Here is a 22,040-nt window from a genome sequence, read left to right as displayed (position 1 = left end):
GTTGCTAGTCCATACTTTCTTACATATCCCTTGCTCTTGCAACACAAGAGTCAAATGTTATGTGACTGTTTGAGCAAAGGCAATACTGTATAGAGTGCTTCGGCATATCAGGAAATCTCAAGCCCATGCGAGCATGAGTAATGTTTGCCTTACCTACCGTTCTCAATTCTTCAAAATAAATCTGCGTGCGACCCCAATAGCCCAAGCTTCATCAGTAAATGTAAGCTGACCCCTATATCAATCTATTAATCAAAGTAAAAATGTTGACTTTTGTAGCATTAGTTTAATATGTGAATATAAGACAACCCCATAGTTTTTTAATGGCGAATTTGAGAAAAACCTTGTCTTATAAGAGAGTAAATAAGACACTCAGAATTTTCCAGCATCAGATGTAGCTATTTCATTCATGTGAGGCTTATAATTTAAGTTCAACAGCTTCATTGCAATCTTGTTCCTTTGTTAGCAATGCTCGGTGCTTACTTGTTAGTCTGTAATGCAGCTCTCTTTACATTTATCGTAACTTAAATATATAACAAATAATGCCCAGTATTTCAGCAACACCCATACCAAAAAGAAAAACCTGTTACAGTGTGTTCTTACCCAGCTTGTGTTTAGTAGCCTGTTTGAATGTGTGACTTCTACCCTCACCATCTCTTAATACATTCAGATAACTATGTAGTTGCAGTATTTCTGTTACAACTTACTTGTGGTGACAAATGTATTTTTACACTATTTTTGTCAGAATCCTTATGTTAAGCTGTTGCCACAAGTTTTCATGGGGAAACTGTGTTCTTCTGTTGCACACATTTTTTATTAGGTTGAACTCCAATTAGCTGCTGAAAATAATGGAACTAACACTGTTTAAAAATTCTGTTTCTGCCCCCCTGTGAAATTATCACAACTCGCCAACAAATAGTAGACAGATTCAATCATCAGATGATGTGCTGACTTCACTGGACAGCTGAATTGATATATATTTTCCACCATTTCTCTGAATTATTCTGTATCCTTTTCTTTACAATGAGATTAATACTTCCCGAGAGTATCTGTCCATACTTGGAGATGTTCTCATGTTGCATCAACACACAGGAGTCTGCAGTAACTATGGGTGCGAGTATGGTTTGTTTTGGGGTAAGATGACTACATAAATTAAATGTATGGGTCAGAGGCAGCTATCACAAGGGACCCGTCCTGAAATTTTTATGGAGGAAAAATACAGTGAAAGAAGTACCCTGCAAATATTTAAAAAAAAGTATTATTTAAAACTGCTGAAGTTGCCCTCTTTTGTCACACAAAGAACTGCTTATAACAGCAGTTTGTACAGCCCTTCGTGCCTAGCATGCGAGGTCATGCCAGGATAGCATAGCACCACTTTGACTATGTCCAGAGTGACACAAGTGAATTTGAACCACCAAAAAAGTACAAAAAAAAGTCAAATAACATTACTGTTTTGAATGAGTCAGTTTGTATTGACAGCTAAACTGTTGCATGTCTAACTCTTAGAAAGGTGACTAGCGGACGAAAATAAATAAAGGCAGTGTTGAGTGTTATTTTACAGGTGACATCCATGAGTCACGACTTTAATTTATTGAAATGAAATGTTCTTACAAATACCACATTTTATAATTATTGTAGTACAGTTCCTTCGATAATTTTTGAATAATGTGTATTTTTGTAACAATGAAACAGTTCCTTCTTTATTCCCCATAGTTGTCAAAATAAATCAGAGTGTCATTTGAATGATGAATACAAATATTTTATGTAGACCAGAGACGTTGAGGAAAGAAAACTTAATGCTCTCAGGCTTGTCACAGTAATTACCAGCTTAATTAAGACAGAGTTGCGATGGAGTAAGAAATGGTCATGGCTGTTGCTCTGCTTAGTGTGCTCTATAAGGAGCATACTTAAAGCAATTCGTAAAATGTTCTTGTGCAGACTAATATGCATGAATGACTGAAATTTAAGAATACAGTACTGATAAACCTCAAGTGCCATGGAGATATCAGAAATTATATTGTCCAACAGTTGCCTTAAAAATACTTTCGACAGTCAGAAAAATTCCTTATTGAGAGTCACATTGGTTGTTCCAGGTGGAATCTAAATTATGTCAGTAGTCTTTTCATTGTCCTCCTGAAAGACAGAGGTATATTCATGCTCACGCCAAGACTACAACAAAAGCAATAAATTAATTCCTGCAAATGGTTAGAAACCATTTCAAAAGAAATGTTAGTTATTCTTTCCTATTTTTCCACATTGTGATAGGTTGACTATAAGATTTTTATCACTAAACAGTCCTTCTGTATTATTTGTGTCCCAATATTCCTTAGGTCTCTAAAGACAGGTATAAAGCTACAGAAACAGTAATCCACTCATTCTTATCCCTATCATTGTCATGTATGAATGTTATAGCATTAATCGACTGCACAAAAGTCTGTCTTTTTGTTGCCTTGAAATGATAAACTGCAGTTTTCTTGTAGTTCTTTCACAAAACCTGACTGATCAACATTAGACAAAAAAGTTTTAGGGATAACAGCCAGCTTCATCTTCCTTTCAGATTTGAACTAATGGCATATACTCTAAACCTTTGCATCTTTTGCTCCATGTGGTTTCTTGAACCTGCATAATCCGGTTGAAGAAGACTTGAAATCAGCAAAGTTCATCTCAGTTTCTATTTGGAGGGCTGAGTCTCGTAGATTTCCATGGGTAATGCTGCATTACCTCTGAAGAGCAGTTGTACATGGTTCAAATCTCAAGAAAATTCCTCCAAAGCAGTGTTGTTCACGTTGACTGTTATGAAAAGGATAATTACTACCCACCGTAAAGATGTCCCATTGAGTTGAAAACAGGCACAACGGAAAGACTATTGCACACTAAGGTTTCTGCCAAGCTTTCTTCAGAAAGGAAAGAAAAGCACACATACATTAACTCAAGCTGGCACATTTCACTCACACATCCGCTATCTCAGACTGCTCTGGCTGTAGCTTTCTTTCTCAGTTGGTCATACTTAATAGTTCATTGAAATGTGTATGACACAGTCAGTGTGTAATGCTTTTCAGTCCATTCCTCTGGTTCTTAATTTACATGGCAGTTTTGAAGTTTACCAAACAGAAATTCGAAGGACCTGTAAATTTTCTGTGAATTGAAAGCTATTTCTAAGCAGTTTTACCTTAAAGAAAGGTATGTACAGATGATGTGAAACGATTATTAAATGTTGAACTGTCTGGCTACACGCAAACAAAAATTTGTCCATTGTGTATAATGAAAATGTTGTCATTAGAAAATAGGTACAAAACATGTGAGGAGTGACATGAAACTCTAGACAAATTTCTCTCAAATGAGTAACATTTTGCAGGGTGTTAAAGCGTTGAATACTTAAAGGGGTGGTAGTACTCATTAAAACAAGAAAAATAAGTCCAATAAACATTGGTCTGCAAATGCATGCTTTCCGAGATAAACACGTGTTTATAAAGGGCTGCACAATGCTTGGTTACGAATATTAGCATAGTTGTTGCATTGGTACTCCATCAAATGTGTCGACAGGGTATTATGGTGTCTTACTCACAATACTGTACCTACCATTAGGTGGTCTGCAGGCAGTTGTGCGGTTTGAGTCGTGTTGTAGGCTACGTTAGTTTCCGTTGTGTTTGTGTGCCTTATTGTAAAAGACGGTCAACTCTGAGTACGTATCATAGTGTTCTACCTTCCTGCAAACACAAATTGACTTACGTGTTTACTGTTATTGCACTGTTTGTATGTACAAATGGTGTATTACATTTACATATTCTCTCTTCTACCACTTGTTACCAATGGAAGCCTACTACTCGAAAAGTGAAATGAAATGGCAGAGACGATATTCTGCCATGGTTTAGCAAATGAATGTAGCCTGCGAGCCCATGCCGTCTATGCTGGAAAATATCCACAGCAAAGAGTGCCCTCTGATAAGCTGTTCGTCACACTTCGCTGTGTCTAAGGGACACAGGTACCATTACATCTCTTATCTGGGGATGGGGAGAGGGGAGGTGGTTACTTCATGAACAGTTGCTGTACTACAGTGCATTCAGCCATAAGGCCACAGAATCATCATATCAGACAGCTGTTCTGTCAGTGGCTGTTGCAGAAATGTACTGCAGATCCAAGCAATTCAGGAAAGAGGACATCAACACAGATTCTCAATCACGTATGGGCAGGCATACAAGATGATAGATTAATGTGGCCATACTTGGAATCACAAAAGTTAACTGGGATGCATTACATGGACTTTCTCATTAATGCATTGCCTACCTTGCTGGAGGCTGTGCCACTGCAGCAACAAATACAAATGTGGCTCATGCGTGATGGCCCACGAGCACACTTTTCATCACAGAGTATGCAAACATCTGACTTGAACCCTTCAGGACCACTGGATTGGTCCAGAGGGCCCCGTAGAAAGTACATGTTTCTGGACCCATGTTCATCACTGAGTAACTATTGTAACATATATTCTTTTGATTCTGCTTACTGTATTCATCTCTTGGTCTCCTTCTACGATTTTTACCCTCCACGCTGCCCTCCAATACTAAATTGGTGATCCCTTGATGTCCCAGAACATGTCCTAACAACCAATACTTTCTTCTAGTCAAGTTGTGCCACAAGCTCCTCTTCTTGCTAAGCGTATTCAATACCTCCTCATTAGTTATGTGGTCTACCCATCCAATCTTCAGCATTCTTCTGTAGCATCAAATTTCGAAAGCTTCTATTCTCTTCTTGTCTAAACTATTTATCGTCCACGTTTCACTTCCATACATGGCTACACTCCATGTTGGAAAGTTAATTACAGAGATAAAATTGTAGGTTATGATAAGGTTTCCAAATCATTTTTCCTATCAGAATATTTTAGAAAACCCGCATTGAAGTCACCACAGACTAATGACTTCTTGCTGCTGTATGACAGATATCACAGTAAGGAATCCAGATTCCTCATAAACAGTTCAAATTTCTCATTTGGGATTTATATACAGTTATAATTAAAAGTGAACTATTATTCGGTATTAATTCACAAGCACACACTTAGTGTGCTGATCAGCACAAAATGCAATTATCTCAATGTTTTTGAACTTTGTGTTCTGTCTTAATATATGTAACAATGCATCCTTTTCCCATATTAGTTCTGCCTGAGTTAGCTACTAGAGTATACTCTTTTATATGTAATTTATCCAGACCTGTGGTAATGTGGTACTCAGATGCAGGATGTCTCTTTTCAGAGTTCTGTAAATTTTCCAGACAGGAAGCTCTTTCACCTTATTACTCAAACCTGTAATATTTGGATGACATTACCTAACCTTCCTGTCGATCTCATTTTTGAGATGTTTGTATTCCTTTTTGCCTGCCTCATTTACTGTATTTTTATCAGTTAAATTCAGGCAGGAGAAGCACGGATGGCTGGAGGACAAATGTAAGAATGTAGAAGCATATACCAGTACGGGGTAAGATACATACTGCCTACAGGAAAATTAGAGACCTTTGGAGAAAAGAGAACCACTTGTATGAATGTCAAGAGCTCGGACGGAAAACCAGTTCTAAGCAAAGAAGGGAAAGCAGAAAGGTGGAAGGAGTATATAGAGGGTCTATACAAGGGTGATGTACTTGAGGAAAATATTATGGAAATGGAAGAGTATGTAGAAGAAATTGGAGATATATTGCATGAAGAGTTTGACAGAGCACTGAAAGACCTCAGTCGAAACAAGGCCCTGGGAGAAAACAACATTCCATTAGAACTACCTTGGAAGAGCCAGTCCTGACAAAACTCTACCATCTGGTGAGCAAGATGTATGAGACAGGCGAAATACCCTCAGACTTCAAGAAGACTATAATAATTCCAATCCCAAAGAAAGCAGGTGTTAACAGATGTGGAAATTGCCAAACTATTGGTTTAATAAGTCACAGCTGCAAAATACTTACACGAATTCTTTACAGACGTATGGAAAAACAGGTAGAAGCCGACCTCGGTGAAGATCAGTTTGGATTCCGTAGAAATATTGGAACACGTAAGGCAATACTGACCCTACGACATATCTTAGAAAATAGATTAAGGAAAGGCAAACAATACTCTCAAATTCTGAAGGTGGCAGGGGTAAAATACAGGGAGCGAAAGGCTATTTACAATTTGTACTTGAACCAGATGGCAGTTGTAAGAGTCGGGGGCATGATAGGGAAGCAGTGGTTGGGGAGTGAGACAGGGTTGTAGCCTATCTCTGATGTTATTCAATCTGTATATTGAGCAAGCAGTAAAGGAAACAAAACAAAAATTCGGAGTAGGAATTAAAATCCGTGGAGAACAAATAAAAACTTTGAGGTTCGCCAATGACATTGTAATTCTGTCAGAGAGCAACAGACTTGGAAGAGCAGTTGAATGGAATGGACAGTGTTTTGAAAAGAGGATATAATATGAACATCAAAAAAAGCAAAGCAAGGATAATAGAATGTAGTCAAATTAAGTTGGGTGATGCTGAGGGAGTTAGATAGGGAAATGACACACTTAAAGTAGTAAAAGAGTTTTGCTATTTGGGGAGCAAAATAACTGATGATGGTCGAAGTAGAGAGGATATAAAATGTAGACTGGTAATGACAAGGAAAGCGTTTCTGAAAAAGAGAAATTTGTTAACATCGAGTATAGATTTAAGTGTCAGAAAGTCGTTTCTGAAAGTATTTGTATTGAGTGTAGCCATGTATGGAAGTGAAACATGGATGATAAATAGTTTAGACAAGAAGAGAATAGAAGCTTTCAAAATGTGGTGCTACAGAAGAATGCTGAAGATTAGATGGGTAGATCACATAACTAATGAGGAGGTATTGAATAGAATTGGGGAGAAGAGGAGTTTGTGGCACAACTTGACTAGAAGAAGGGATCGGTTGGTAGGAAATGTTCTGAGGCATCAAGGAATCACCAGTTTAGTATTGGAGGGCAGCGTGGAGGGTAAAAATTGCAGAGGGAGACCAAGAGATGAATACACTAAGCAGATTCAGAAGGGTGTAGGTTGCAGTAGGTACTGGGAGATGAAGCAGCTTGCACAGGATAGAGTAGCATGGAGAGCTGCAACAAACCAGTCTCAGGACTGAAGACCACAACAGCAGCAGCATTAAAGGTAGTGTATTGGAATAAAGTGCAGTTATGCACAGTTATTAAAATAAATTCTTATAAAATACACCCACTCTGCATAAAGATCCAGAGAATTGAAAAAGTATATCAGTACACAGTACATGCTAAGCATCTGTTTTAGAAATACGTCACTTATGCCTGATGGTACAATTAGTACTTAATAACACATGTTTGCGGACTTCTTCTCAAATTTAAACAAGTTTGGCAACCTTGTTTGTTGAACATATCTGGTTATACTTTCTGTACGTGAATAAAATTGTTATATTCTTGAGTATGTTAATACAATCTATTACATTAGTCTTAAGAACTCTTTAGGCAGTGGTGGGATAGTAAATTTTGGAATGTTTTATTTATCTAATAGCAATTTATTGGTGACAATCTTAAGTGATCTATTCACTGCAGATTAAAGAAAAAGACTGTTTGTAGGGCCCCTTGGTGATCTCGAAGAAATGCACTTACTCCCAGAACCAGTATTTGCACTTCCAACAGATGGTGTCACAATCAACACAGTTTCCAGCACTCTCTCTGGCCGCCTCTTTTTGGGTGGCCGTGATGGGAGTCTATGTGAGATCGTATACAAGGTAATTCTGAAATTTTTGATAAGAATCTACAATATTGCACTAACTACATAACAAGAAATCCTAAATATAAGATATGAAGAATTGAAACTAATAATAGACCACATTTGTGTTTATACAGATTACCATATACCACTAAAATACCTACATTGTGTGTGTGTGTGTGTGTGTGTGTGTGTGTGTGTGTGTGTGTGTGTGCACACTTGGATGTGGACATGCCAATCTGAAGTAAGCTATAATAGGAAATGTAGGATCTTCCTAAAAGTACTTTATACAGTCAATATGTATTCATGACAGAGTGCTCATTTGTGTGTGCAGTGACTAATACTTAAAAGTTTGATTACATGGCATTAAGTAAGTTGGTGTAGTGATCAGCTATTAGACAGCTTTTCAGTAGGGCTGTGATTCAAATTCTCATCCAGCCTTAGGTTTATGTCTTCTGTGATGTTTAAATTGCTTAAGGCAAATGCCAGGATAATTCTATTGAAAGGGCACAGATAATTTCATCATCCAATCTGATCTTGTGTACCACCTCTAATGACTTTGTCATTGACAGGATGTTAAATCCTTATCTTCCTTGTCAATGGTATGGAAGCAGATCAGTAGTGTGCCCTGAATTCAGCATCATAAAGTAAATTTTTATATTGAACCTAATTAAATTTTCAACTACATTCAATGCTAGTGATCCAGCAGTAGCTTTACTGAAATGTTTTAAAGTTTGAAATAACACCACTTGCCTCAGATTCTAAGTTTAGAACTTTGCAGAATTATTTTAAGTAATAGTGAGCATTCAACAGAATTAGCCATTTTGTTGCAAATGAAATCTGTGAAGTGCAGTTGACATCAAACTATGTCTTGGGACTTCCACACAGAAGTTATGAAGTATACAATTCACACTTAGCAAAAGAATGTTTAACCCTTAAGTACTTGGGCGACAAGAGCTAACACTAGTGCTGGTGTTGGTCAGTTAGACCTGGGCACAAATTAAGCTGAGTAGATATGTCTGTCTGAGAAAAATGAGATGTTACAGTTTATTGATGATTTATAAACATAAATGAATGAAAACAGCATGTACTTAACATCATTTGATGACATTGTAATTTATTATGTGAGGAACAAAGGCAAAATAACATAATACAAAAAAAGCTATATACTATTAATGTAAAGCTATTTGGACCATAAAAATATTTCAGGGGACTAAGCATTTTTTGTGCAGATAACTTTGTAATGCACTTTGCATACATATTTCAGAAAAGTAGCACATAATGTGGAATGAATGCTTGTTGTCATTTGTTCTTGGGCAGATGTGGCACCTATTCCACTTGGGCAGTGGTAGTTTGGTTCCAGTCTCCTCGTGTGTTTCATGACGATGATCGTGCTTTTGGTGTTTCCAACTATTGTGCTGTGGGCCATCAGAAACTACTTTGTCTCCATAACGTTGAGGGTATGTGACTGTTACCAATTCTCCTGACAGAACTCCACTATAAGTTGGCAAGCTTCTTCAGAAAATTCTTCTTTGTACCTTTTGATTAATGTTCATCATGGCATAAGGGTTTAGTGCTGAGATATTGAGATTGAACAACACAACAAGGAGCCATCTCCATGTTCTTCTGCCAACGCACTAGTTCCTGCATAACTGGCCACACGTGTCCTCACCACCCATAGTGCAATTATAAGAGTAACAGTTTCTGTTGTTTTATCGGCACGTGCCTCTGCGTCGGTCTTGGCATAATTGTGTACTAATGATATTAGCACTACTGAGAGAGGTTTTCTGGAAATGTAAGAGACCACTCACACTTATTTTTTCACAATGTTCCCATTAAAGTCAGCTCCTTGTCCAGCAACGTTCTGTAGCAACAATTCCCTTAATGGAATGAGTTGCTCATCAATCATTGAATATTCTGCAGGGGTATAGGCTTTACTAAAGCTTTCCCCCTATTAGTATCAGAAATTCATGAATAGCAACCAACTTGTCAGACTTTTTCTCTCTCATCTCCATCATTGATGGTGTGTCCTGCACATCCACATATCCATGAAGTGGAGAGAAAAGCTCTGTAGGTTCCAGCAAACAGTAACAAGCCAAGAAATGCTGTCTCCTAATCTGTTTATTATATTCCTGTCAAAATAAAGAAGACCTCCTGTGGTGTCTTCGCTCCCTTCTTCCACAGATTCATCATCTTCATGAACTAATTCCACAATAATTTAGTCATCACTCAATATTTTATGCTTTCTGTGTCAGAAATAAAGGACAACCATGTAACTTTCCTTTCGACTAAGAGAAAAATAAAATTGGTAAATAATTAGATATGCAGAAAAGAAGAAATGCCCATATTCAGACTCTTGTAGCCCTGTATTTTACAGCTGAATACATACAATAAGTGTCAAAAACTGTGGAACACAAACTCCTGTTAGTGTACAACCAGGATTCTTGCCGTGTTTGGCTGACAGATGTAACTTTACAAGGCTGTACCCAAAAGAAACCGAACTTTTGGTGAGTAGAACTTTTTAAGTACTATGTTCTGCCGTCAGGAGGGCACAGAGCAAACATTCCAACGTCAACAAGCTGCATACCATCACTGATGGAGGTCAGGACAAGTTTTGGCAGAGTGTATAGTGACAACTGTTTTGTGTGATTGTTGTTTTTGCATTGGTTGATTTTCTTGAACAGTGTGTGGTGTTGAAATTCAAATTTTTGCCCAGAAAAAGTGGAACATAATCTCTAGAAATGTTTAGAAAAAATGGCATACACGGATGGTGCTTTGGGGAAAAGTGGTTTTCGTCTTTTAAAAAAGACGGTGAAATGTCAGTTGACGACAAACCTCGTTCCACTCATCCTTCCATGACCTGAACGTGTGAAAATATTGAAAACATCGCAGTCGGATGACTGGTTTTTCCATCATGACAATTCCCCTCCTCACACAGACCTGTCTGTATGATAATTTTTGACGAAAAATGGCATGACCACTGTTCTTCAACCCCCATACTCACCCAACCTTGCCCTGTGCGGTTTTTGTTTCCTGGAATGTAAGTAGACATGAAAGGAAAGTGTTTTGCTGATGTTACTGTGGTGACGAAAAAAGTAGTGGAGGTGCTGTCAAGTATAACAAAACATGAATTTAAACAGTGTTCTGAAAAATGGGATAAAAGATTAGACAAGTATATTACTGCAAATGGAGAGTACTTTGAAGGGGATTAAAAGTTTGTGCTTAAAATGTGAATGAATAACTTTTTTATGTTTGGTTTCTTTTGGGCACACCCCCCCCCCCCCCTTCCCCTGTTATGTGCCAGATTAATAAAAGTTCCCCTTTATTACCCTGGTTTGTACTGTGTGCCTCCACTCGCAGCCCTAGTGTTTGTGCTACCCTCACAAACTATATGTGCACTCAACCTTTGTACAGAAACTGAAGGCTGCAGTCTTCACTGTAAGAATGATCTAAACTGTCTTGGACACTGAAATAACATTGTCAGTGAGTTGTGTTCAGACATCCACAATTATCTTGTGTCGTGTTGGTTGCCATTAGTTGGAAATGACTTTCATTGGTCTAGGTTTGTGAATTTCTGCGTTTTGCGCTAATTCAGAAGAAATTCCTTGTATTTGTGTAAATATCACATTTTATTTGTCATGTTCATGTTTGACAAAAATAGCTGGTTTTATCTAGAAAGCAATGAGGAATTCTAATTTACCATGTGCTGTAAGACATGAGAAGGCTTTTAAATCTGGCTGAGGAGAAGAAAGGAGAAAATTAAAATGGGTAGTAATTGTAAAAGATGGTAAAGAGGTTGGAAGAAAATAAACAATAATTATCCATCAGTATTATATAAAGATAAGTGTACTGGGTGGGACATATTTCAGTGAATAATTGTTTGTAAAAAGCTGCCAAAAGGAAAAAATAAAACTGAAAACAAGCAGAGGTGTGTTGACAGGTTTGAAGGGAGAAATACCGTATCGAGGATTAGAGTAATCAACTAGAAATGTGACATCATGGAGGACAAAGTTCAAATGATGTCTGTCAGCTGACATATTTTTACTGTGACACTATAAGACCTGTATGTCATAGTGCAGAATTGCGTACGCCAGAGATTACTGAGAAAGTGACAGCGAGTGAAGATGAAAAATGTTAGTGCTGTCCTTCATAGGTGTCTGCAAGCACCTCTTGGGCAACTGCAAGGCAGAGAAGTATCATAATATTGCACATAGAGGATTGAGATCATATCACCAGATGTTACGAAAATGTTGCTTAAGATGTACTTCTTAGCCCATCATTGGGTCTTCTTCCCCGACAACATTTGTATTGTCTTGGGTTTTTATTGGTCCAGTTTACAATAGTAGCTTATGCCCAAGACCTAAATCATTGCATATTTATACATGCAGAAGTGATTTATATGCATACATATTTAAAATTACAAATAATACCCTTGAAACATTTAAACATTGTTATGTTATACACTTTTAAATATTCTTTAGTGAAGTAAAATCAGTGATGCTGTAAATATGACTTCAAACATTTTGTCTTTAGTAACTGACATAGTTAATCTAGGAAAAGATGGATTGCTGTTTAATGTAAAAGAGACATTTAATGTTGCAGACAGGCACAATTAAGACACTTACACAAAGCTTTCGGCCACACCCTTCATCAACAGAGGAGAAGCACGCAACATTCATGCACACAAGCAAGCACGCCTCTCACGCACACATACGTAGCATTCTGCTCAGGCCAGAATGAATTTGATCCCAAGCTGCCATATTTGGTGGTCATACTGCATTCCAGTGAGATGGTCGTATAGTGAAGTATTGCAGGAAATTGTGTAAGAAATACTTTTAGGCACACGTTTCTACTTCTACGTTAACCTTTTCTTTGATTCCTTTGTGTACTGATGCGTACGTCTTTGCAGTTTACATTGTTTTGAGTGTGTGTCGTTTTACAAGATACATGTCGTATATAATCTGATATGCGCATTTACCTAACTACTATTGTATTTGGCCTTTACAGGCATTATAGCTGAATTCATCGGGAAAATTTCAATCAGAAAAGACAGTTTTGACATTGACAGTGTTTTATGGACATACGTAATGTTGTTTGTCAGATATCCCAATCATATATGATTTGTTCATTTTACATTAAATTTTTGTAAAGCTAAACATTATTACCTAATTTCTGTAAATCTTTTTTGTTTTTTGCAGGCAGAAGGCAGTTGGTTTGGGAAACGCTGCAAGAAAGTAAACCACTCAAAAAGTGCCTTGTCATTTTTGGTACCTTCATTCATAAGTGGCGCTTTTGTTGAGGAAGACCAAATTGTTCAGATTACTGTTGATAATAGTCGCAACATATTATATACACTGACTGAAAAAGGTTCTATTAGTGTTTATGACCTTGGTGAAGACGGAGAATCAATGAGTCATGTTGTTACAACTAGTCAGTCAACTGTAGTGCAGAATGCTGTCAATATTGTTAGGTAATTTTTCTCTGTTATCATTTTTAAGTTTCAGAAAACAATAACTGATAGTGCTCTAGATATTATTTCTATTTTTGTGACAAACAGTGTTTATTGTTCTTTATCATTTATTGAGCTTTAATAATATACTTTTTGGAGTATTAATTTCCTTTTCTCTACACGAGTTTCCATACATCATTAATACAAGATACTTACAGCACGTTTTTGTTACAGAACTTTAGATAGCAATGTTTTTCGCCACATTGTGAGCATATCGCCAATAGAAGCTCGTGAATCTCTTCATGTGAATCTTGTGGCAGTAACAAAAGCAGGAGTGCGTCTGTATTTCACAACAAGTCCTGTCACATCACTTACAGTTCGACCATATGCATTACATCTTGTCCATGTAAGACTTCCTCCAGGCTTTGCTGCATGTGCATTGCCTCAGCAACCAAGAAATGTAAACTTGGCACATTACAGCAGGGGTAAGTACTGATGACTTGAAGTAAAACATAATTGTTAACGAACAGATACTTGCATAAGAACACTTCTTGACATGCATACTTGCAGTTCAGTTAAATTCATTGAAACTAAATGAATGGAGAAAATGGGTATGAAATCGATGAAGCTGCAATATGAAGTGGTATCAGAAAGATCGTTCAGAAATGTCGAACCTATAGTGTGTTGAATATAATGTGATCATTGAAAATTTGTCCACTACAGCTGACACACATGCATGTGCACGCCCCCTCCCCACACACACAAAATACTACTACTACCACTACCACCTACCATCACTGCCACCACCTCTGTTGCAACTAAACTTTGATTGTACATTTGTATTTGGGAGATGGTGCTGTGGTTCTTACACACAATATATGGTAAGCTGGCTGATAATTGAAGTTAGTTTTACTAGGGATTGTCTGGGGATAATCCGAGAGATAATAATTTTATTTTGGGACTGCATTCATCAGGCTTCCTCTCCTGTGCCAGCCTCTTCATCCCAGAGTAGCACTTAACACCCAGTGTCCTGAACCATTTGTTGGATGCTTTCAACTTATTCCACATATTCCTCCTTCACCAGTTCTACGAAGAACTTCCTCATTTCTTATTTTGTCTGCTGTGTTTGATTAATTTTCAGTACCCTTTCGTAACAAAAAAATTTGTATGCCTTGATTTTTCTTTCCCAGTTTCTCTCAGTTCATGATTGACTTCCACTCATTGCTGTTCTCCAGACATGTCTACTCTGAATTGTAGCCTAAAATGAATCCCTTTGTTTGATAGGAGTAGACTCCTTTCAATAAATAGTACCTTCCATGCCTGTCCCTGTAGGCTTTCGATGTCGTCTTTGATTTGTCTGTCACATTATTTTATTTCCTATTTTCTAGGGAGCAGAATTCCCTACTTTATCTGCAACATGATTCTCAATTTTGGTATTAAGTTTGCACATAATCTCATTTCTGCTGCTCTCCTCATTTCTCTCATCTTCCTTCGGTTTGCTCTCTATGCATTGAATGTGCTTGTTAGATGGTTCAGTCCTTTTAGTAGATGCTGAAATTCTTCCTTACTTTCACAGAAGTTAGCATTGTCAGAAAATCTTACCATTGATATCCTTTCACTCTGAATTTTAATCATACTCCTGAAACCTTCTTATATTTCCATCGTTGCTTCTTCAGTGCATAGATTGAACAGTACAGGTAAAAGACTATGTTGTGGGGCTGAATGAATTAACTTTATTGTGATAGAAAAACTAAACTCTAACTCGTAAGACTCAGTTTAATAGCACATTCAATAATGGAAAAAAACCATGTATAAAACAAAAGGAAAACATAAGTCAATAACTGCGGCAAAGATAATGATTGCAACTTCTAATTACTTGCACATAGCATTACACTGAACTTTCCACTCACCCCATAGTGTTAATGATATTTTCTGTTGAATTGGAGAAGGTAACAACCTAACATTATATATAGCCTCTCATGCCCATTACAGCTGATCTGTGATGAGACAGTGGAGTGGCTGGAGCGTTGATAAGAGTTTGTGGTGTGTGTAGATTAGTCCGTATCAGTGTAGGGTGCATGGAAAGCTGGTTTGACATAGTTGATGGTGACGGTGGTAGTCGTATCCATCACATTGATTTTGAATGTCTTGTCCTCCCTACTCATGACATGGTAAGATCTATTGTAGGGCAGCTGCAGTGGCTTTTGAACTGTGTCATTCTGTACAAAGACATGGTGGTACTCTTAGCTTATTAAAAACAAAAGGGATACTAGACTACTGATCCCTTGCAGCAATGGGACATAGTTGCTGAATTTGTGTAAGAAGCTTTTGCTGGAAATCTGACTGGACAATGCAATGGCCTGGCACATTGGCAAAGAACTCATTCAGCAGACATATTGGCTGGCCATAAAAAAGTGCTGCAGTTGTGGCTTTCACGTCTTAATTCACACACACGTGGCGCCAGGAGGACAATGGGCAACATTTCTGTCCACCGCTGTGAGTTGAGTTGGGTGCAGTGCATGCGTTTAATTAAACCATACACTGCCAATTGGTAAGCTATAGTTCTAATCCACTTCATACCCAGTAGGACAGTAGTGCTTTGAACAGATAAGGCTCAGATTGGTCTGTTGTAATGTACAGAGGCATATCAAAAACCATCCCCAGAAGAATGCACTTGCGACAGTTTCAGCGGTAATGTCGGCAGTGGGGAACATCTCGTGCCAGTGTGTAAAACGATTGTGGCTAAAATGCAGTAGGTGTATCCTTCTGATGGTGGGAGATATCCTTCAAGGTCTAGATGGTCATGTTCGTCTGTGATTCAGAGGAAGAAACATGCCAAGAAGTGACCAGATGTGCCAGCTAACTTTATTCCATTGACAGGTCACCCGTTGTCGCACATAATGCTTAGAATCTGTTCATGTGTGACGAGACAAAAGTTCACTTCAGTGTATTGGTAGTGGCTCATACTCCAGGATGCAACATTTTTTGTAAAGAGACGAATGCCTGTTGGAGAAAGTCAGTAGTCACAGATGGTGGCAGTTTGTTAGTGGGGACATTACAATACTGCACCGGTGTTAGTGGTTGCAGTGTAATACACAGAGTTGTAGTGCTGATGATTACGCCAACAAATCTAATGGCTCACTATTTGATTGTTGCATTGTGATGAGAGCTTCAAAATCAACTGCATCAGTGATCACTTCGATTTGAGAGAGATCATCATCTGGCACATACAGTTCTCCTTCAACATGAATGATATTATCAGTGAACTGTTAGATATAGTTGGGATATCACAGCTCACATGGTGAAACTTTCTCAGGACACTGGCAGAAAACATATGTTAGTGGTGAGTGAACTGCTGTCCCTCCAACATGTAACATAATTTCTTAATAGCAGCATAGGCTGCTGAATCCTGCCTAGTTGTCGAATATGGGGTGTCTTCCTCGGATCGCTAGACAACAGTTCAAGCAAATTGTATTAATGAGTTTTATTATGAAATGAACAATGACAATACTTAACTGTGACAATAACACAGAAGTGTCGCAAGCAACGGGTGACATTCAAATAAGAAATCTCTTCATTATATACAATTCGTAATACAAGTGAAGTAATACAGTTGGCTTGCTAGTCGTGAAGCTACTGTAGAACTGGGTCACGGCCAGTCAGTGCAGCGCTTATGTCCTGTTAACATAGAGGCCGCTGTTGTCATTTTTCGTCCTGGAGAGGGGTCGGTTAGCACGAAATTGGCTGATGTCTCACAGCCTCCCTCTACTGTAATGTTCACAACTGGTGTGCCAGCACTTCAATTTACACTGTAACATAGGCAGCATACAGTTCACAATTTTTGCTGAAAAAGGCTATGGGCTGCAGGTGCTCCCCTATTTGCTGTTGCAGTGCAGCACCAATTGCAGTGACAGACACGTCGACCATGAGGGTAAGAGGCGTCTGTGGAACTGTTTGCAGTAACAGTGTAGCTTCTGCAATGGCAGTCTTCAGCTTGGTACATGCCAACTTGGCATCACCATTTCACTGGAGTTTGTCCTTTGGCAGTGAAACGTGCAAGAGTTTATTCAGTGGTGCGGCTAGGAGGACATCATAGTCAACAATCGGACATTAAAAATTGTTTATGGCAAGAAATAGTCATAATTCTTTAAGTAGATCGGCTGCTTCTACTTTACGGCTGCGCGGAGTGGCCGTGCAGTTAGAGGTGCCATATCACGGATTGTGCAGCCCCTCCTGCTGGAGGTTTGAGTCCTCCCCCAGGTATGGGTTTGTTTTGTTTTTAGTATAAGTTAGTTTAAGTAGTGTGTGTGTGTGTGTGTGTGTGTGTGTGTGTGTGTGTGTGTGTGTGTGTGTAAGTCTGGGGACCGATGACCTCAGCAGTTTGGTGCCTCAGGCATTCACAGACGTTTCTACTTTCTCTTAGAGTGGCCATGTCTTGCACATTGATAGCGTTCCCTGGGAACTGTATGTCAGCTGCTCCAAAGAAGCACTTACACAAGTTGAGAGTAGGCTTTGTGCTTGTAGACGAGTGAAAATCTGTCGTAGGTGTTGACAGGTGTTCTGCCTCGGAGTTTGACAAGACCAGGCCATCGTCAGTATGCACATAAGTCGTCCGTCACATCCGATTTCACCCGTAACCCATTGAAATGTTTGGGCAGCATTACGAAGTCCAAAAGGCATTCCGGTAAATTCAAATACTCCGAACATTTTGCAGCCAGTGGTCTTAGCAACATTGTCCAGTGCCATAGGTATCTGGTAAAATGCACAAACTAAGTTCAACATTGAAAAGATTTGCTTACTGTGGACACTGAACATCTTTGATATACAGTACTAAGTATCAATCTGGAATGGTTCTAGCATTGAGCTGTCTATAGCTGCCACACGGATTCCATACATTGTCTTTGGGACCATGTGTAGTGGAGATGCCCAACTACTGCTCGATTGGCGACAGATTCCATGTGAAAACATACAAACTGAAGATATTTACACAGGAATTCTCGTCTAAGGTGTCAAGCAGTGTGGTCGAGCATGAAGTAGTAGCCCAGGTGCAATCAGAATATAGTTCACTGTCAAGGGCTGCACTGGTGCTAGTATGGGAGTCCGGCATGTGATCTCCAGTAACTGTCTGAGGAGCTATATAAGTGACAATCACTGTTAATCATCTGTACTGCCTCTGTGCCCTCAGGGGCTCAGTAATCATTTGCTGAGTGGAGGCCTGGCAACCCTGGGGCTCCTGAGGTGGGGACTGGTAAATGCTGCCAGTCCCCCGCCGCCCCAAGCTCTGAACATGCTTCAGTGACCACTGGCGCAGCAATGAAATGTTGTATGTCACAGGAATGGTAAAAACCACTATAAAAAATAAAAAAAACCTTAATCTCAGGGTGTGTTACGCTCTGATAAGATGCATGCCTGTTGAGCAGAAACAGTCATTTGTGGACAACGTTTGGGGAACACGCTGCACCTCATTTGCATAAGGCTTAGGGCTTGTATTTCCCTTTCTGCTCATGTGACCAATATAGACCCTTGAAACCTTCTCTCCCTCCTCCTAGCGGAATGCGTGGGCCATTTGGAGGTGAATGGGTGGGCTGTTTGGAGGTACCAACATTGTCAGACAAGAGGCCTCATATGACGAGCTCTCCAGATTCGGAAGTAGTCAAAATGTAGTTTGGTATTTAGTAACAGAATGCATGCTGCAGGACAGAATATATTTTTAATAGCTAAGACGAGAGGGAAGCTTTGAGAAGGCCTCCCCTTTTTACATTGAATGGGGTTACGAGGCATTGCAGGGACATCAAATCAGTGAAGCGGCTATGAAAAGGGATGCTTTTTCTAATTCCTTGCAAGCAACGAAACTGCAGAAGTGAATGCATTGGGGAGTGTGCCACTGAAACAGAGCTGCACTCCACGTTGAATTAAATCAAAGGGGTTGTGACATTCTAGGGTCTCAAAGAAGAACTGAAAGTTGAATGGGCTCAAGAAGGAATAGTGATCTACAGAATATCATGAAAGGGGTGGATGGCGATCTCGTCTTACCAGACTCCGTTATCCTTACATTCAGCAGCACGAAACTAGCCGAGCATCTTAAGGCAGGCTTCTTTTGCCTCAATATACGACCTTATGTCCCCAACCCAATGCGCTCTTCTGAATGTCAGTGCTTTGGGCATGCTACTCTTGAGTATCACAGAGAAGCCACATGTGGTAAGGCCACCCACATATGAGTCATTTGTTCATCTCTCTTGAAGAGTGTGAATTACTCTGGGGATCATCCTGTCTGGAGTTGGGACTGTCATCCTGTCTGGAGTTCAGACTGCAGCATATATCTTGAAGAATGAAAGGTACAAGAGCTTAATATAACAAAGTGCATCCCATATAATGAGGCCAAAAAGGCGAATAAAGCCATGCTGCCCCACGACGTTCTCCACGTCCTTTGCTTCAATTGTTAAACAGCTGGTGCAGAAATCCAAAACTGCCACACAAATGGAGGTTGCTAGTGTCGGCACTAGTACCTGCGTTTGTCAATGCACTTCTGCTGCTGCGGTCATTCCGAAGCCCCTGTCCCTCTCACAGGAACTTCAGAAAAGTTCATGGTTGCTGACATTGGGGAACTCCTTGCCCCCCCCCCCCCCCCTCCAAAGATCGTCTTCACCACTGCCCACCACTACCACTACCACTACCACTCCCACTCCTGCAGTTGTCACTCAGACGCTGCCTCAGACAACAAAAATTGAAGTCAAAGGCAAAGAATAGCTCACTAACAGAGACTGGAAGTACACAGTCCAACGATGTTGACATCATTCTCTTTGATGTGTCTCTTGGGAATCTTTTAAGAGGCAATTTACGTTGATGTCAGACTGGGGCAAACATCTCACCCCAAGACAGCCTCCACCCATTGCGGGCTTCCCTCCCGAGCAGAAAGCCAGGATTAAAGTGCTACCCCTGTGATAAATGGCTCCCATCCTACAGTGGATCATTAATAGGTTCAAGACACATGTGAATAACATGAAACTCATAGTACAGGAACATGCCCCCTTTTCTTGCATTTGCAGGAAACACGTTTTAAAGCATCTGATGCCTCTGTACTACAGGGCTATATGCTCTATTGTAAGGATGACTTGACGAGAAAGGGACGTGAGGTGTCGCTGCATTTGTCAGTAATGCACACCATTTCTGTGCTCTCCCCGTGGCTACTGGCCTTCAAGCAGTTGCCGCTTAAATTCGTGTGTGTTGGTGGATAACTGCTCACTGTGTCATATCTCCACAAGATGCAATAGATGTAAAGGCCCTCATAGGCTTTATTGAACAACTCCCCCTGCCTGTTTCTGCTACTGAGTGATTTCAATGCCCACAATGTGTTATGGGACTCAAACTATACTTGCCCCTAGGGTCGAGTCTTGGATGACCTCATGATGTCTCAGGAACTGAGCATCTTCAACATTGGCAGTGCCACTCATTCCTTGGCTGCTACTAGGTCATCCTCAGCCATCAACTTCCCTTTCTGCTCTCCAGCCCTTGCAGCCTCAGCATGGGAAGCAACTGACGACCTTCATTCCAGTGACCATTTTCCTCCATTGATCCACCTACTGGGTGGTGGATTACTTGAAAGAAGCCACCAAAGTGGATGATCAGTAGGGCTAACTGGATGCTGTTTAGCCAACTGGCAGTGTTTGAGCACCACAACAGTGTCCTGTAAAGAGTGGACCGTATCACCTGAGTGATCCATCACACCGTTGAACTATCAATCCAAAAGTCCTCAGGTCATCTCTGGAGGCGACATGTACGTTGGTGGACAGGGCAATGCCATTCAGCAATCCGAGACAGGCTTGCAGCTCTTAGAAGATTTAAATGCTGCCCAACTGCAGACAACTTCATAGCCTTTAGATTCGAGAAGGCTAAGGGCCGACGCCTAATTAAGGAGACCAAGAAAAGGCCATGGCAAGCATTCCTGGACACTCTAAACTGCTCCACTTGTTGTACAAAAGTATTTGAAACCATCAGGAGGATTTCTGGTAAACAGTCGTTTACCAATAGGAGCAATGCTGAAACATGGATATATTCAAATGATGCCCAGAGACGTTGCTCAGATGATCTCAGAACTTTTTGCAGCAACTACGGCCAGTGCCAGCCAGGGTCCAGCATTGCACTGCTACTGTGTGACTGCATGGATGGACTTTCTCCATGTGGAAGTTGGAATCAGTACTGTGTGTGGCTCATGATACTGCACCCCAGTCACAACAAAATCTGATACTGTATGCTTTGACATTTGCCAGCAGTGTCAAAGAAAATCCTCCTCAATGGTTTTAATCTTAAATGGCAGACAGGCAACTTTACCAGTTTGTGGAGAGAGGCGATTCTGATGCGTGTTCTCAGACCAGGAAAGAACTGAAAGTGTCACAGTAACTACTGGAGTGTCGTCTTAACGAGCTGTGTAGGAAAGACCCTGGAGCACACGGTTAACTGTTGCTTGATGTGGTTGTTAAGAGACCAGGCATCTCCTTAGTCACTCTGTGTGGACTACATAGAGGTGACTATTCAGCAGGCTTTCCTATGTAAACATCATCCTCGGTATATTTGTCAATACTGATAAGGCGCATGACACTACTTGGACACATAATATTTTCAAACCACCCCCTCAGTGGGGCTTTTGTGGCTGCTTCCCCAATTTTTTACAGTCCTTCCTGTCTAAGTGCTTTTTTATGTCACGAGTTGGTGATGTGCTGTCAGATCATTTTGAGCAGGTGAATGGTGTTCATCAGGGCAGTATTTTAAGTGTTACTCTCTTTGCCACAGCCATAAACAGTATAATGTCTACAGTAGGGAGTACTGTACAGTGTTAGATATTTATGGATGATTTTGTTGTTTTTTGTTCCTCCTACAGTGTTGCAACAGTGACCCAT

General features: G+C 39.9%; 1 protein-coding gene across 1 annotated transcript in view; it reads left to right on the top strand.

Annotated features, from left to right (window-relative positions):
• Nucleotides 1-22,040, top strand: part of LOC126266642 (nuclear pore complex protein Nup155) — a 223,436-nt gene that overhangs the window by 25,280 nt on the left and 176,116 nt on the right. The window contains exons 6-8 of the mRNA XM_049971033.1: nt 7,562-7,716; nt 12,896-13,167; nt 13,381-13,631. Of these exons, the coding sequence (XP_049826990.1) occupies nt 7,562-7,716; nt 12,896-13,167; nt 13,381-13,631 (678 nt within the window). The remainder of the gene's footprint in view (nt 1-7,561; nt 7,717-12,895; nt 13,168-13,380; nt 13,632-22,040) is intronic.

This window comes from Schistocerca gregaria, chromosome 4 (genome assembly GCF_023897955.1).
Source record: "Schistocerca gregaria isolate iqSchGreg1 chromosome 4, iqSchGreg1.2, whole genome shotgun sequence".
In the NCBI taxonomy this organism is placed as follows: Eukaryota; Metazoa; Arthropoda; class Insecta; order Orthoptera; family Acrididae; genus Schistocerca; species Schistocerca gregaria.
The sequence above is the reverse complement of the archived record's forward strand: the minus strand, read 5'-3'. Positions and strand labels throughout refer to the sequence as shown.